Source organism: Crocodylus porosus, unplaced genomic scaffold, assembly GCF_001723895.1.
Source record: "Crocodylus porosus isolate Cpor-Errol unplaced genomic scaffold, CroPor_comp1, whole genome shotgun sequence".
NCBI classification, from domain to species: Eukaryota; Metazoa; Chordata; order Crocodylia; family Crocodylidae; genus Crocodylus; species Crocodylus porosus.
In genome coordinates this window covers 2,882,890-2,901,095 of record NW_017728939.1, presented here as the reverse complement: position 1 = coordinate 2,901,095, position 18,206 = coordinate 2,882,890, and the positions used below count along the sequence as shown (strand labels likewise).

General features: G+C 46.7%; 1 protein-coding gene across 3 annotated transcripts in view; it reads left to right on the top strand.

Moving 5' to 3' along the window:
- Positions 1-18,206, top strand: part of PTPRU (protein tyrosine phosphatase, receptor type U) — a 205,984-nt gene that overhangs the window by 175,329 nt on the left and 12,449 nt on the right. For all 3 annotated transcript variants that reach the window (XM_019547652.1, XM_019547654.1, XM_019547651.1), the window contains 3 exons: positions 1,000-1,125; positions 5,966-6,123; positions 12,791-12,926. In XM_019547652.1, the coding sequence (XP_019403197.1) occupies positions 1,000-1,125; positions 5,966-6,123; positions 12,791-12,926 (420 nt within the window). The remainder of the gene's footprint in view (positions 1-999; positions 1,126-5,965; positions 6,124-12,790; positions 12,927-18,206) is intronic.

The following is an 18,206-nucleotide window of genomic DNA, read 5'->3' as shown; positions in this document are numbered from 1 at the left end:
TTTATAGCCCCTATTAATAACCAATTATTTCTCAAACACATTTGCCATGCAGTTAGGCCCGAGCTGTTGGATGCCCTGAAATGCTAAATGTTCTGTTAAAGTGCAATGACAAACATCATATATTTTGTATTGATGCTGGTTTCCTGGCTGCCGTGGCGTGAAAACAATCGCATCCATGACCCTTGAATAGAACAATACATCAACTGTGCTTCTGGGTGAGAGGGAGAGGGAGAGCAAAGCCAGGAGCCATCACACTCAGTAACTCCCTCCTGGAGCATCAGCATTGCCTTAGGATGCTGAGCTTGTTTCTGAGCTGGAATTTGCTTTTTCTTGGAGTAGGAGACAGTGCAGAGATGAGGCTGGCGGCTGGGGATGGAAGAAAATGTTGGCCGTTGAGTAGAATCAATGGCAGAGCTCTCTTTGATTTCAGTGGAGCTAGAGTTCATGGTAAACCCATGCCATTGGGTCCATCTTTCCCATTCTCCTGCTTTTACTCACAGTTAGTTTCACTGATGTCAGTAGGCTTCAAAATTGAAACCCAGTGCTGTGCCCAGACAGTTAGTGTACCCTTCCTGGGAGACCCCACAGTCAAGGAAGACGGCTGTTCCCACCTTCCTGCACTGCTGAAGTGCAAAGAGGGCTGCACAGCTGGAACTGAGGGCCTTTCAACTTGTCCATGTATAACAGTCACCTCCATCCAGCAATGTGCTCTACGCAGCATGGTTAATAACTGTGCAAGTAATAACAGTGTGTCTTCAGCACCCCATGTCATGCACCCCATCTCGGAGCCCTCCAAACCAATCCCCTGTGTCACGTGCCCCTTTCTGGAGCTCTCTGTTGCACACCTTTTCCCGGCACTCTTCCATCACGCCCTGTGTCATGCACCAAAACCCCCTGCCTCTGTGCAAAGCCCAGCGTCACATGCCTCTGCATGGCGTCTCATGTCTCACACCTTCTGTAAAGCTGTATTATTGGTAATTGTTTCTTTTCTCTCTTCAGCCTTGTTTACAGTACTGGCCTGAGCCAGGACTCCAGCAGTACGGCCCTATGGAAGTAGAATATGTTTCCGGATCGGCTGATGAGGACCTTGTTTCTCGCCTCTTCCGAGTCCAGAATATCACACGGGTGAGAACAGTTTCTTAGCTTGGCACGAGGAAACATGTGGCATTGGGAGCTGTGTCTAGTATGTGCTAAGACCACTCTGAGACAGTCTCTCAGCTCAGAGATCCAGGCTGTATCTTGAAGTCATGGAAAGGCTGCTTCTGAGGGGACTGTGCCGGGCAGACTCTGAAGCTAACCTAGCTTTGCTAGCTCCTGTGTTAGAGATGGAAGGGGATGCCCTGGAGGAGGTCTAGAATGACATGTTCATATCCACTGTCCAAAATGTTGCCAAAAGAAACCCCGGTCCCCAGCTGAATAGCATGAGGAAAATCGGGGCTGGCCCTGCCTGTGCAGCATGTGACAGATCAGGGAGGGGGCAGGCAGCACAGCAGCAGATAGGGCAGGAAGCAGAAGGCAGAGCAGAAGATCAGGCAGGGAGCACAGAGCACGGAGCAGAAATCAGAGCAGCAAATTGGGCAGAAGGAGATCGGAGTGGCATGTGAGAAGGGTGCAGGGCTAATTTGTGGCACACGTGCCAAAGAGGTTGGACCCCACTGAAGTATACTGTTAGTGTCTCTTGTTATACTAGGTGGATGCCCCTTTAGATGCTGGCCACAGCATTCTGCTTAATTAGTCCTCTCCTCGAATATCATAACCATCCCAGAAGGCCTCCCAGCCCCAGCGGTGTAACCCCAGCCCTCTGCTCCCAGCAGTGAGTCCTTTGAAGCCCAGCTTCAAAGCCTTCTTGAGTCTCTGCCCCCTTGCAGAAGCCTGAAAGTGGGAGCAGATAACTTTTTGTGAGCTCAGACCCACTGCCATGCGTTGAGCTAGGTCCTTCTTGCTCCAGCCTGTGATTGATATGTACCCTACCCTGAGGTCAGCAACTCTCAGTTATAATCTGAGTTGCAGGGGACCTGACAAAACAGCTTTCCGATGAGGCAAAGATTTACATGGCCTTTCATTTTCTTCTGTCTGCAGCTTTCACTGCATACCTGGTTTTCATGCTCGACTGGCTCTGCTCACCATTACATGAAGGAAAATATAGCGAAGTTGGAGAAAGGGCAGCCAGGGTGATTAATGGAATGTGTGGGGGTACAGGATCTTACTTGTGAGAGGAGAATAAGAAGAATGGGCTTATTTAACTGAGAGTGCAGGCTGTGCGGAGGTGACATGACTGAAATCTTTAAGCAGGAGAAGGATTACCACAGGAGTGAGCCGCGTGTGTTTGTTGAGGTCACCAGATGAGCCAGAACAACAAGGCTTCGAAGGAAGCATATGGGAGTGATTGGCAGTGTGGTCAGCCGGTGGGGTGAGCTTTTGGCTGGGGTCTGAGGTTAGATAGGACAAATTGTTTCCATCACAAACTGACCGGTCATTTGGAGCCTGATGAGTGAAAGGCTATCGGCCAGCATGGCTCTTTGGAGCTTCAAGCTTCTTTTCGTGCATGTGAGGAGGGATTATTTTACTGAACGTGTGTTTTGCACCTTAGAGCAGCTGCACAATGCATCTCAGTCCTTTTCCCCCAGGGGAGGTGCTTTGTGCACTGTAAATCCTCAACAGAGCTATACAGACAATTTGGAGTAAAACTGGATGCATTGACCTCATTTGCCTATGTGCGGTGCAGCTTGGGGCACCACTGAGAGACAGGCAAGGTGAGTGTGTGGAGAGAAAGATGAAACTATTCTCAGCTGCAAGACAGCAAGGGCTGCTTGTCAGCCTAGATAGAGCCCTATGTCTGTGGTTAGAATAAAATATGGGATGGCTGAACTAATGGGATTTAGGATGACACTTCTCCTCTGTATGCAGATTATTTAATAATTGCCCATTAATAGTACACGAAGCCTTAATCCTAAAGTATCTGGGGCTGGTAACTGTTGGAGACAGGATGCTAGACTAGATGAATTTCACGTCTGACCTGGTGTGACAGTTCCTGTTAAAGCTGATCATGACCTTCAAACAAACCTGCAAAAGGATCCCAGAGCTTTTTTTTTGTGTTGCCACCTTTCTTGTCTTCTCTACTTATTCTTTCATATCATTCCACCTATGCATGTCTGGATTCCGGCTGGAAATGGAGGTGCTGAGATAATGCAAGGGGCCCTATGCTGACTGGATTTCTGACCTAAATTTGAGACCAAGAAAGTCTGAATACATTTCAGACAAGCATCCAGTCTCTCTGATAGGTCTCTGAACTTAGTCATGCCAGAAGTCCATCCCTCCCTAACATTTACCCATGCCTTGGAACAAACCCAAGTCTAATGTAGCCCCTTTTATGTTTTGAAGCTGAGCCTACCAGTTGGGCTTGTTAAGTCAGAGGTGCATTTTGATTTTTCCTGTTGCTGTCTTGTGTAATTGGAGCAATACTGAAACAGCTCCCCCAGCTTCATGCTCGTTTCCTTGCTGAAGCCACAGACTGTGTGTGGACGAAATGAGGGGGGTGTGTGCACAACACTTTAAAGCAGGCTAAATGCTTTCGCACCACTTTAATGGTGTCGGTGTTTGCACGCCTCGGCAGGTTATTGTGCATTAATTCCAGCTGCTGTAGGAAATTTGGTGGTGTAATGCACCTTAAATGACTTGGGGTGCAGCAAACTAAAACTCCTTCGAGGAGTTTTAGTTTGCTGCCCTACAGCTGCGGAGCAAAGCACCGGGCTCCGTGCGGTGCCACGGCTCTGCAGGAAGCCCATACAGGCAGCCTGGCAGCAGCTCCACCCAAGAAAAGTGGTGAGCCTGATCTTCCCCCCTCCCCATAGAGCCTGCCTGAGCTATGCCGGGGCCTGGTGCTTCCCTCCCTGGCTGCAATGTCCTCCTGGGACCACCCGAGCCAGGTGCCTACGGGTGGGTGCTGCCTGGGGGGGGCCGCTGGTGCCACAGGGGGAAGCACCAGCCCACCCTGCTCCCCATCTCTGCAACCCCACTTCTCCACCCACCAGCAGCTTGCCCTCCCCTCCCCGCTGCTGGAGAGGCAGGTAAGTCAGCGGGGTGCGTGCAAGGCACAGGGGTTTAATCAGCCCTAAATTGAAGCAGCATTTTTTAAAACCCACCGCTTCAATTTAGGGCCTCCGTTTCATCTACGCTTGCCCATAGGTACTATTTTTAACGGGTACCAAAGGCCTCCAAACTATCTATTCTCTACCAGCACCTATCTTGAAGGCATCTCCCAGAATCACTGCAGGAAGGTCATTCTCCACAGTGCTGCCCTGGGTGTGAACTGGCTAGTGAGAGGAAGCTAAATGCTGTGAAAATCAACTTTAGCTCCACTCTAGGACTTGCAAGCAGCCCAGGGTGAAATGAACAGCTAGGATCATCAATCCGGGCAGCAGAAAGAGCCTTCTTAATTCTCTTATCTTCCTTCTGTTATCTGTGCTTGGAAAGTTTTATCTTGTATTCAGTGCAGCTTTTTACAATGTTGCCATCCTGACAGAGCCAATTCCCCTCTCTTAAATGCTTTTCCTTTTAATATTGGTAAATTAATTGCTTTGCATGTACTGATGCTGCATGTCTGATTGTTACTGTTGAGTGCTGCCCTGTGCCTGCGGAAGAGCATGTGTGGGCTTTGTAACCATGTCTCTGCAGAGAGTAATGTGTGTGTAACTGTAATGTTGAGCTCTGGGGTATTGTGAGTGTGTTCATGTGTGTGACCGTGGTGGTGCCCTGTGTAGCGTGGGTGATGGGCTTTTGTGTGCCTGGGCTTCTGTGATAGTAGGTGCTGGGTAACAGAAAATGAGAGGAGTTAAGCCCTAAGTACTATAATTTTGCTGTCATGTCTCTTGGTGTAGAGCTACAAATCACTGGTGTTGCTCTGGACTCGCATCTATGTTGGAAGGGGACCCTCCAGGCACATCAGTGACAAACTAAGCAAGCCCTGCTTAGCCCTGTCGATGTGATTCTGCCAAGTGCAGTGGGATTCAAGGTGCTATATAAAAGTGCCGTCAGCTTGAACCACTGGGTAGGGAAACAGGCATGTCTCATTGCGAGCCCTAGAAGCAGAGCAAAAGTGCCCAACTCAAATGTGCCAGGTATCTAAAAATCAAAGCAAATTGATTCTCACTTATTTGCTGGGAATTCTGCAATCTGCGTTTGTTTTCTTTTTCTTCTGGCACATGCTTCCCTCTGAACACACGTGCACGTGTACATGGACATGTGCACACACTCATGTGCACATGGCACTGAAGTCATTAAGTACACCTTGAGCGCTAGACCCAATGTTTTGCTCCATAAGCCAGTCTTGATTCCCAGAGTACTTCTACCCTGTGTGTTGGGATTGAGTCCCATAACCCTCTAGCTAAAGGCTGGGCTCAAGGCATTGTAGATGTAATCCTTCTCCTTCTGGAAAGTGCTAAATTTGTTAGGTTCCAAAGCTAACTAGATTCTCAGGGTTTTAAAGCGCATTCTTGCCACTCAGCCTCCTTGCTGGATGGCTCATTTTCAAGAGCTCCTTGGTTTACAGTGAATGCACATGAATTCACATTGGTGATCTTTGCCTAATATTTATTGGAGCGTCTGTTGTGTGCGAGTCAGTTGGCACCTGTGAGTGCAAGACCAGGTGTGATTGCAGGTGAGGACTGAGGTGTGTAAGGCTGGGGACCTGGGGTTGGCATAGCAGGGGGTGTAGCTGGTTAGCTTGAGGTGCTTTAAGCAGAGATGTATGTCTGTGTGTGTCTAGGCGTGATGATGGGGATGGCTGGGACACTTTAGGTCAGGGTGGAGATGAAGTGGCCTAGCTGATGTGGAGACAACTGAAATGGGAGATTTGCCTCTCTTGTATAAATATTAATGCTTCCTAATGTCTCTTCTCACACGTCAAAGCCTCCCTCAGGAAATCAAAGAGGGCAGTCATACATGCAAATTGATGGGCTGCTTCTAGTTACAGGAAGGACACCTGATGGTCCGGCATTTCCAGTACCTGAGGTGGTCAGCATACAGAGACACACCAGACTCCAAGAAGTCTTTCCTGCACCTACTCGCCCAAGTGGAGAAGTGGCAGAAGGAGAGCGGTGATGGGAGGACGATTGTGCACTGCTTGTGAGTGGCCCTCATGAGATGGGATGGAGGGATGGGGGAATGACTCCTATCAGTCCACCTGCCTCCGGTGCTGCTACAGAGCCCTGGTGGGTATGGAGCTTTGATGCAGTTTTATGCGCAGAGTACCACTCTTTCCAAAGCTACTGCACTAACTACAGAGGTCTGAGGGACTTTTGGGCTGCCAACATGGATTTTCTCTGATCCCCATGGCCAATATGTCAGTCTGAGCCTCAAGAACTTACCTGGCTAGGGGCTTAACTGGAGGTTATTGTGTCAGTGGAGCTACATGCATTGTACCAGAAAAAAACCAAATCCACTTCATCCCAGTAGAAACCATCCATTGGGAGGTGTCGAGTCACATGCACATGCACAGTGCTGGGCTCTGAACCAACCATCACCACTCAGAAAAGAGACTTTGGAGTCATTGTAGATAGTTCTGTCAAGCAAAACAACAGCAACAAAACCCAACGTGATTCAATGTGCAGTGGCAACCAAAAAAGCCAATTAAAAGTTAGGTATCATTACGAAGGAAATTGAAAACAAAATGGAAGCACCATTAATGCCATGGTGCACCCACACCTTGAATAGTATGTGCAGTTCTTGTTTCCACATCTTAAAAAGGATTTAGTGGGATTAGAAAAGATACAGAGAAGGACAACTAAGATGATCAGGGGTTTGGGGCTACTACCATACTAGGAAAGGCTAAAAGACTAGGTCTTTTCAGTTTGGAAAGGAGAAGACTGAAAGGGAATTATGATAGAGATCTATAAAATAATGATGGGTGTGGATAAAGTAAATAGAGAACTGTTATTCACTGGATTTGGGGGCCCAGGAGGTGTGCTGCTTGCCCGGATTCTAAATTTAGGATGTCACAGAGGGACTGTCAGAGCTCATCCAACCTTCAGACCATGACCCCTTCTTGCTTGACCATGTAGACACCAATGATACTGCCAGGAAAGACGCTGAACAGACCAGAGGTGACTATGAGGCTTTTGGCAGGAGGGCTAAAGAGCTTGGAGCACAAGTGGTGTTTTCACTGGGCTGCTGTCAGACATCTAAGTGGGATTATCTAGATAAGGAAGGGGCAAGCTGAGAGAGGAGATAAGAAAAGAGACTTTCAAAGAGCTTTTATTGGGCTTGAATTAATTCAAGTCAGCAGGGTCAGATGAGCTTCATCCCAGGATCCTGAAGGAACTGGCAGAGGAGATCTTGGAGCCCTTGGCAAGGATCTTCATAAAGTCGTAGGAGACAGGCCAGGTGCCAGAGGACTGGAAAAGGGCAAGTGTAGTGCCCTTCTTTTTTTTTTCAAAGGCAAAAAGGAGGATGTAGGAACTACAGACCAGTTAGCCTCACCTCAGTACCTGGGAAGTTACAGGAACATACCCTAAGGAAGGAGATTTTCAAGCATCTGGAGGAGGAAAGGCCGGTCACAAGCAGCCAGCCTAGATTTATGGGGAAAAAAATTGTTCCAGATTTCATCTGCTGAACAGAGCCCAGTCATTCAGGTTTGTGTGGCACTAGCACCAGCAAGTATCTTCCCTCCCAGACTCTTCAGCCTAAGGTTTCAGATACTCTCAAATCCATGGCAGGTTTCAGATACTCTCAAATCCATCCTGTGTACAGACCCCAAGCCTGGGGGTCTTGCAGTTCGGATGGCCCCAAGTCTTACTTGCCCATAGCCAACTGACCAAATAAGCAAGCGAGGGAGAAATCCCCCATCTCCATAAAATAGGCATGTAGTCCAGATCCTCCCATTGGGAGGCTATAGTAGACTCTGTGGGGGCTGTCCGCAGTACATTGGACAAGTCTCCATTCTTCACTACACAATTGGAGCGATCATTCGAGGTGATCTGACCTCTGTGGGATAACCACCTTATGGTATCTCCCCTGCTGAGGTTGTAATAGTTGCAGATAGGTTCAGAAGTGCTGCTTAAGAGGGCACGTATGGAGTATCTGTGCTAAAACTTGCAGCAGTTTCAAGGGAAGCAAACTGCATCAATTCTGGATCAATTCTGCATCAGTTCCCTGTGGGGGGAAGACTCGCACATTTTTTTTTTAAGGAACATACACACGGGGGAAAAAACAAAAACAAACCGTCCTTGTGGTAGGACAGTTAGTATGTTTGCTCCATATTGGCCATGTGTTTTATAGCCTTTCTCAGTGTTGGCTGCATTTAATCAGCTTCATAGCTAGTTTCCATTAATAAGCACATGCTGCTTTTGGCAGCGGTTAAATGATAGTGTATTTAATTAGGTTTCCTTATATGCAAATGTAAGATGAGGGTTTTTTTCCCCATGTTAATTGTAGGGGAAACCCCCATCTTGTATTCAAGTAAATACGTTACTACAGGACGAATAGATAACTTGCTCAGTAGCCACAAACAAAGGGTATTTATTAACAGGTCCACATCAGAATGGTAGGAGGTTTCAAGTAGAGTCCCACAGGGGTCTTTTCTGGGCCTGGTGCTATTCAGCATATTTATTAACTATTTGAATGCTGGCATGAAAAGATTCTGGAGCGAGATTGCAGGTGACATGAAACTGGGAAGGAGTGTGAGCATGCTGGAGGATGCAAGTTCAATTCAGGAGGATCTCAACAGATTGGAAAGCAAGTTCAATGCAGACAAATGCAAGGTGCTACACCTCGGGGTGGGAGGGAGGGGGGGAATCATCAAAAATGCAAACAGAAAATGAGTGACATCTGCCTGGATGGCAGCACTTTGGAAAAGGATTTCAGAGGCTTTGTAGATCACAAACTCAATATGAGTTTGTAGTGTGATGCAGCCGCACAAAAGGTACATGTATTTTTAGGATGCATCAATAGAAGCATTACGTGCAAGACATGGGAGGAGATGGTGACTGGTTAGGCCTCTGGAGTACTGTGTGCAGTTTTGCACTTTACGTTTTAAAAAGGACATGGAGAAGTTAGAGAGGGTCCAGAGGTGAGCAACAAAGATGACCAAGGGCTTAGAAGGCAAGTCGTATGAGGAGATACTGAAGGAACTAGGCATGTTCAGCTTGTGGACAAGGCGCTTAAGAGGGGACATGATAGAAGTCTTTAGATACTTCGAGGGCTGCCATAAAGAAGAGGGAAAGCACCTTTTCTGTCTTGCTGCACAGAGGAAGATGCGGACCAGTGGCTTGAAGTTGCAACAGAGGAAGTTTAGATTGGCTATCTGGAAAAACTTCTTCACTGTTAGAACAGCTAAGCAATGGAATAGACTGTCTAGGGAAGGTGTGGACTCTCCATCACTGGAGGTGTTCAGCAAGAGGTTTGACAGCCACTGATCTGGGATGATTTAGGCATAACTATGCCTGTGTTTTAATATAGGTATTTCCCATGCTTCTGGGCTTCTCTCATCTGGACAGGGATGATCCTGTCTCAGGCAGGTGGCTGGACTAGATGACTTCTGGAGGTCCCTTCCAACCCTACTTCTCTATGAGTCTATGAAGTCCCAGAATGTGAGAATTAGGAGGCACCCATTGAAATTAACAGGAGAAAGTTTTAAAACAACCAAGAGGAAGTGCTTTTTATTTAGTGCGTATTTAAATTTTGGAACTCATCACCACAGGAGCTTGTAGGGCAAATAGTACTGCTGGGTTCAAAAAAAGAATTAGAAATATTTATGGAGAGTAAGGCCATAAATAGCTGTGAAGTAAGAGTCAGGGATATATCCTCTGACATCTCACAAGGTCCCTTCCAGCCCTAAACTTCTGTGAATCCCTGAACCAATAATGCTTGGTGCCAGAGAGAGTACGACAGGTAATAGCTCACCCTTGACGTGCCCTGTTCATGTAGTCTCCCTTTAAAGCATCTACTACTTACTGAAGTCAGAGGCTACTTGGCCCAATGGACCATGGGTCCGAACCAGCATGGCACTTTTTATGTTTTTATGTTCCACTTGGCAATGAGGTTTAGCAGCAATCCCAGCCACAAGACTTACCCAGGAATCTGCCACACTTCAAGTCATGATGTGGGAAGAGAGGCAGCAGCTGTGTGATTATGGCAACTTGCTTTTTAGCAGGTGTGATTAACTGAATCTCATTTTATAAGTGCTCTCAAATTCCCTCCCCCACACCCTATCCTTTTGCACATTTGTCTGCATGCACACATGCACCCCCCTCCTCCACGTGGGGCACCACGAGTTTGCAAATTGACAGAGACAGCAGGCGAGTGTTTAATCAAAAATTAATTACAACCTCGTCCGTCTTCATTTGCCGAAGGGTAATTTGAGAGCATCTTTTATAAAATAAAGTTTCTCCCCTCCTCTTTGGAGCACTCCAAAAGATGAAGACAGGAAGTTGAGAGAGGGAGAAAGAAGGGGAGCGAGGTGTTGCTGCTCATAAATCAGATACTGGCACACCTGGCCAAGCTGATTCATCCAAAGGCGGTGGGTGGGATGTATCCAATGACACCAAAATTATCAGATGTGACTGGTGCATTCAGTCCTGATGGCAGTTCCTACCCAAATAGTCTACTGTCCAAATGAACAACATTGATAAAGATTTGAAGGAGTTATCATCATCATTATCATTTTACGTTGGAGAACTAAGTTGCCTTGGGATAACGTGACTTGTCCAAGGTTAACTCTCTGGTAGAGTTGGGGTTTGAATCCTAGTGTCCTGAGACCCAGCTTAGATGCTGCAGCAGGGCACCGTTTTTAGTTGTGGTTCCTCTTATGGTTCCCAAGTCTTACTTGGCAAGAAAAATGCAGTCCAGACCCAAAACTGGTAGCTTGGGGCACATCTTGGGGTTGTGAATCTTCCCACAATATTTTAGGCTGATTTGGTTTGGCTGTTGCGGTGTTACACAAATGCAGACATCAGGGAGGTTTCACTTCACACCCGGAGGGTTTTGCTTTATGAATGGAAATGCAGTTAAAGTCAGCATACCAACGTTAAAATCCAGAACCTGCGGGTTCTTGATCTTCTGGGTCTGTTTCATGCATTCAGGTGAACCACACTTTTGTGAATAGTCTGTTATGAAACCACCCCAAATGTCAGTCTGACACTGCAGGGAAACTGCAAAGTGATTTTTCTCATTGCAAGTGAGAGGTTTTGGGACGTCCTATTAATTAACAATCTTATAAGGAGCTGAAAATCAACAGGCTTTGTTTTCTGTCTCTTAGCCAGTTTCAAATCCTTGGCAATACGTTGCCTCTCTCTCTTTGCACCTACTTAATTTCCTTAACTACCTCTTCTTAGAGAGAACTGAAGGATGATTTGGAAAGCTGGCTGAGCAATTTTGGACTGTGAGGTACTCAGACACTGTGGGAATATGAATTTATAAGTGCCTGAGGTGGTTAGACAGTGCCAAACGCTGCCTGAAAAACCTGATAAATTATACCAGCTGACTCTTCCTTATCCACCATTTTGCTAATATGCTTAAAGAATGCTAATAGATTAGCGAGGCACAATTTTTTTCTTTGCAGAAGTGCTGCTGCTTCATCTTCAGTGTATTGTGCTCATCTAGGTGTTTTATGACCCTGTCATTTAAACAAATTTACCACTGCTCAAATAGGGTTCACCACGCTGAAATTCCCACTAAAACAGTACAGTGTATGGTACCTTCCAGTCCTTCAGCGGAAAGCTGATTTTAATGAGATTGCATATTTGTTATAGTACCTCAGGCACTTCACATACAAGTTCATTCAGGGATCTGGGATGTCCCTAAAACAGGGGTGGGCAATTATTTTGGGCAGAGGGCCGCTTACTGAGTTTTGGCAAGCCATCAAGGGCCACATGACAGGCAGCCAGGGGGAGATAAATATTAATTTTCTAAATTTTTAAGGTCTCGGTGGGACAGATAGAATGGCCTGGCAGGTTATATCTGGCCCGCAGGCTGCATTTTGCCCACCCCTGCCCTAAAATCATGGTGACTTGTTATTGTTTAATCATTTAGGGTGCCTGTAGATGAGGGGAACGCCTGCTCCGATGCACCTAAGTACAGTGAGTCGGAGCAGGGTCAAGTAATTGAGTATGCCCCAGTAGCCTTGGCATCTCGTGTATTCAGTGTCCTGCGTCCCTGGCAGCAGGAGTGTTTTAACTAAAGCTTTAACTAAGGCTTGTTCAACGAGCTTTAGTTAAAGTGCCCCTGCCGCCGTTTTGAAGTGGGGGATGCTGAATACACGAGATGCTGCGGGCTCTTTGATTAGAGCAGTTCCTGAGAGCCACTCTAATTAAAGCATGTGCCTTCCCCTCGTCCCCCACCCCCAAGCATGCGTAAAGACACCCTGAATTTACTTCAAGTCTTTCCTTTATGACACTTGGCTTTGACAATACCTCATCTTTATAGCCTAAAACAGGGTACCAGAAGCAGGACTCTCTCTAGCCTCTTTTGAAGACTAATGCAAACAGCCTGTCTGCATTTGCCTATGCGGCTGCAGCTCTCATTGAGTTCTGATTATCCAACCGATTATTTAGGGGTCTAATTTTAGGTACCCAGGTTTGAAAATATTGGCCTTAATTCCTCATTATGGCCCCAGTTCCTGTCTCCCAGGGGTACCATGGGGCCTAATTAATGATGAATATTTGTCAAAAAGTATGGAGGCACTAGAGAAAGGCCAGTTTCAATAAGGCTGCAGCAAGGCCTTTTGGAATAAATGGTTTAAGGTGTATTGTTATGCACCATCTTTCTGTGGACTGAGTCCGTGTATTTCTTTTGCTAGGAATGGGGGTGGTCGGAGTGGCACTTTCTGTGCCTCTACCATGATCCTGGAGATGATTAAGAGTCACAACATGGTAGACGTTTTCTATGCTGCAAAGACCCTCCGCAACTACAAGCCAAATATGGTAGAGACATTGGTAAGTGCCAGATGCCATCTGTTTTTCATTTGCCTTCCTCCTATCTCCTTCCCCTTCCCTTTTCCACTGGCTATTTACTGCATATTATGTGGGTCTATCACTAAGTTTGAGACTCTCACCTTGTGGGCACTAAGGGCAACAGCTTATCCCACCTATCAAACATCTGTGTGCAATCTTATTTTACCTTCCTCGAGTCCCTGAAAAATCATTAATGTGTTTTCTTTTATGACACACCGTAATTTTAGCCGTGGGAACAAGTACCAAAAAGCTTTCTGCTAAATGAGAGTAGAGCATTATGTTTAACACAGTGAATGCAATTCATGCCATTTGAGGGGGTTTATAAGCAGTGAGGGGCCTGGCTGGGGAATAGAAAGGAGCAACTCTACTGAAGCTTTTTCCTGGTCTTAGGTTCCCTTCCAGCCTCCATGCTCTGGCTGGGCAGCTTGCTGGGGTTCCTGAGTCTGGGCTGTGTTTGGACGAAACCCACCCAGTGCATGTTTTCATGTGCACACCACGTACAACGGGAGTGATCTGATTCCCAAAGCAGGGGAATGCAGCAGAACGTCCTTTGGGCATTAGGTTCATTCAAGATCCGCACTCAGGAAACCTGAGCAGGTGCAGATCTGCATGACTAGAAGCTGAAGGCTCACGGAGGTAAACTGGCTAGGTCAGAAACCAGTGCACACTGGAGATAAAGCAGGCCTGTCATGCATCCATTGTGATGTCCTTTTCCCTCTGGGGACATGTTTGATGGTAATTTTATAAAGGAAATAATCCTTAGGCACCGTGGTTATAATGGACAAGCTACTCAGCATGAGTGCCTGGTGTGATGTTACAGCAGAAAGAGCTAATACAGTCCTTGGATGCGTAATTAAGGATGTAAGAGTAAAATGGTGATTTTTTTCCTCCATACACAGCACTGATGAGCTTGAAACTGGAACACTACTTATAGCTCTTGTGCTTACAGTTTCAAAAAGATATTGAAAAATTTGAGAAGGTGTAGGAAAGGGCCACAAAAATGATTGAAGAGCTAGAGAAACTGTTTTACAATGAGGCACTTACAGAGTAAAATCTGTTTAGCAACTCAAAAGGAAGATTGAGCAGTAACTTGATTCTCCAGCAACAAAACACTGTGTACCAGCGATTCAGTGAAGGGCATAACGAGAACTAATGGCTGGAAGCTGGAACCGGACAAATTCCTGTTGGAAATAAGCAATTCATTTTGAATAGTGGGGATGATTAACTGCTGGAAAAGCTGCCATAGGTAACAATGCAGCATCTCTTGATATCTTCAGACTGAGTCTGGATGGCTTTCTGAAAGAGATGCTGTAGCCAAACACAAATTATTGGGTCTGGTACAGGGGTAACTGATATATAATGGGGTGTGCTATTCTGTAGGTCAGATGGGATTTCCTTAAACTTCGAGGCTAAATCCAGACATGGAGGCACATGTGGTTTGTGGCACTGCAAACCTCTGGCTGGGGCGCAGGGTGCCTCAGCACAGGGGTGCACAGCCCCGGGTGGCCTGCTGCCCCATCTCCACATGCCACTCCTTGGCTGGCCAGGGCACAGGATGCCTCAGTGCAGGGGATGGCTAGCCCCTGCTGTGGCACCCTGTGCCCCTGCTGCCCCCCGCCTCCAGCACATGAAGCACCAGGACAATGTGCTTCACAACAGGACACATGGGCAGGGGTGTGCGCTGCAGCACAAAGTGGCGGCACAAATTGGTGCTGCTACTATTTGTGGGTGCACCCCTGCTCATGTGGACCCAGCCTAGGAGTCTCTGAACTCTGCTGGGAGCATTGGGCTACAGCTTACACGATTTCCAAGTTCACCACTGGAAGGCCTGAACCTGTTTTGTAGCAACACAGGCAGGCAGTGATTCACAGCTCCCCACAGATTTGGATAAATTTGTTTTTGGCCCCAGTGGCTGGCGAGTTTCAGCCCTGGGTGGCTACTCTAACTCCCCCTTGCCCTGTCTTCAGTCTGTTGGTCTCTGTGCATCTCTCCCTCTCTCTTGTGCTACTCTGCAGTGCAACTGATCAGTAAGAGGAGACCGTGGTGGACTCTCCCTGCTGCTGTTGGGTCGAATCTGACTGCTCTGACCCGAAGTATGCAGCAGACATTGCAGCTTTTCTGCCTGCTACTAGCTGGCTCTGCTGTGTGCTGCTGGGTGGAACAAGCAATCAGGGACAGCACACACCAAGTGAGCCTGCTGCTCCAAAGAACATTAGATATGCTCTTGAGATTACCATGTGATATGATTAGGATAGATCAGTGGTTCTCAACCTTTTGAGACCCAAAACACTCCTTGTTGACCCAAGGCATCCCTTGGATAATGTTGGAACATCACCCCTTGGATAGTTTTCACTCCATTTTTAACTATGGAAAAATAGTAGAGCAATTCTTCTGTTGCAAAGAGCTCAGGAAGACTGCGACCTTCAAAAGATCTCATGGCACCCAGTTGAGAATCACTGGGATAGATGGTGGTGGAGTAGTGGTGGCAGCTCATGGACACTCCTGTTGAATGGGTCCTAGTTTTCTGGATGTTACGTATAGCATTGTGAGGTTGCATTGCACAGCAAATAAGGGCCTGGACAGGGTCCAGGTAGCTGTCAGGGGCTCATGCATGATCCTTCTCGTTCTTATTGCGGTGAAAGTAACCTAGCTCCTACTGGATAACAAGCAGTCAGTTTGAGCCTTGCCTTATGTAACAGCTGTGTAGTCAAGGTTTTGTTTAGCCCCATTTAAATTGCTCTCTGGGGCCTGAAGATTGGGTGTGAGGCAGCCTCTCTGCAGTAGACGAGCGTAAAATTCTCCTTGGCATGGTGGGGGCAGAGCGAGGCCAGTGGACCACGTCTATCTCACTCAACTTCAAATGGCGCTTAGGTGCTACAGGCTCTTCTGCACCAGGGTGGCCATCGTGTCTCCACTCGCAAAGGTTCACCAGAGGTCAGGCATCTGGGAACAGCCCTGAAAGGTGCACACACTGTATGGGGATCTTGACATCTGGATGGGAAAGACGCACAGCAAGCCTCGGGCATTATTGTTTTGCAGGAGGAACCTGCGCGTCTCGTTGGCCAGAATGTTTGCATTGTCTGGATTATAAAATCCCTAACTTTAAAAATGAAATGACTTCGGGGCAGATGTGATTTGCATTAGGAATTAAACGGAGTGGGGAGAGCAAGTAATAAAAAGACGCTGTGACAGGCATGAAGTCATCAAACCCATTGGGCTAAATTGCAAAGGTATTAAAACAATAACATTTCAGATCCAAGCACAATCTTTTCCCAGCCTTAAATGAACCTGAAATGTCTATTCCAGGAAACCCAATCTAGTGGAACCATTATGGGCCAGATCCCCAGCTGAGGTAAATCAGCATGGTCTCACTTGGGTCCACAGGGCTGCACCATTTTACATGCAGATATGGCCCCATGCGCCTTCCCCACCCCCACTGGCTGCCTGTGGGGGTTTATTTTTATATTATAATAAAACAGAAACAATCCCCTTTCTTAATCCAAAAGCATTATGTGGTTTTAATCTCTGTTGCGGCTTCCTTCTTCCTTTGATTTCCTTCTCCCAGTGCCTGCCCACACCTGGGGTCACGTCAGTGCTGCCCACCCCTCCACAAGTCTAATTAAATTCTTTTTAATGACACATTAATGCCTCCTGCAGAGCTCGGTGGAGTATTGTGCTTTGGAAGCAGTTTTAATTCTACAGCAGAGACTATGGCTGGGATTTTTTCTCCTTTCCTTTATGTTATGCACTGATGGGAATGGTGTGTAAACAGGATCCTCGCTGCTCAGCAATATTCTGCTCCTCTTGTCAAGTATCTGTGCTGTGCAGACGACTGCCATGTCCTCAAGGGGGCTGCAAATTAGAGAGAGATGTCCATGTTATCTAGCAATGTAAAGAAAGTTTATTCCTTGAAAATGCCTTTATACTGGCATAGAATTTGTCTCAGAGACAGGCGGGTACTAAGAGAAGCAAACAACAGATATTTTCAGGAGTAACCAGTGACTTTGGGGGTGTCAGTTGTTGGATTTGGGACACCTGATTAGGTCTTGATTTTCAGCATTGCCTGAAGATAAGGAATCACGAGTCACTGGCCAAGTAGATACCATGACAGGTTCCTAAAACAGAGGAAGCCTAGATTACGTTAGGACTACAATCTCAAACACTCCAGTGCTCAGTTGCCGTATTTTGGGTCCTCCCCATTATAAAATCGGTCTGACCAGGCATGTAGGGAATGTGCCTTCCTCCGTCAGAGAGGATGCTGAGCACTGCTGGAATACAAACAGTAAATAACATCTGGAGGATGCTGAGCTCTGATGTTTTCATGTGAACGTTTCTAACCCGTGAAGAAGCACTGGGGGAAGGACACAGACGAAGCACAGCTGGGACGATCCCTGCTAATGAATAGGACCCATTCTGGTTACTTCTGCACAACCACACTGTCCACGGTGGAGACTGGCAGAACAGAGGGGGAATTCTTTGTAGAAAGCTCCACTGCCAAGGCTGTGCCCAGTAGTTCACAGTCAAAGTGTATCCCGGTTTTAGGGCTGACTGGACAATGACGTCTTCCAGGGTAAGTTTCTGATGAAACAAAAAAAAAAGTTATTTTGATGTTTCCCCTCAAAATTCATGCTTTTCTCAACAAAATGAAATACTTTTTTGGGGGGGCCCCTAAGAAATTAGAATTTAAAAAATGTCCTTTCTCCCTTCTCTCCATTTTCTCCTCTGTTTCTCACTTGCAAAGAAGGGAAAATGGAAGGGCACACTCCAAACTGCAAAAAAAAAAAAAATAAAATAAAAGCTTTAGTTTCCAAAAGCAATCATCAGATCTTCAGCCAAAATCAGGCATTGCAGACAAAAAAAATTTTTTTTTTTTTCCAAAAGAATTCTTAATGAAAATGATCAGATCTGACCAGTTGTATAGGTTTTTGACCTGTGTGGAAAAACATTATTTAGTACAGGAGAGAATGGGCCGACCAGAGGGAAGGCTTTGTTGGACTTGGTTCTAGCCAAAGGCGGCAGATCTGAGGATTGAGGGTAATCTGGGAGATAGCGAACATGAGACGACAGAATTCACTATCCGTTCTAGGGCAGGGAAGTCGGCCGGTAGTGCGGAGGTGCTCGACTTCAGGAAGCATCTCAATTAAGCTTAGGAAAATAGTGGGAGAAACCCTATTCGCCGATGACACCAAACTTTGGGGCAAAGCATCCACGCCAGAAGATAGGCGGGTGATCCAGGCTGACCTGGACAAGCTCAGCAAATGG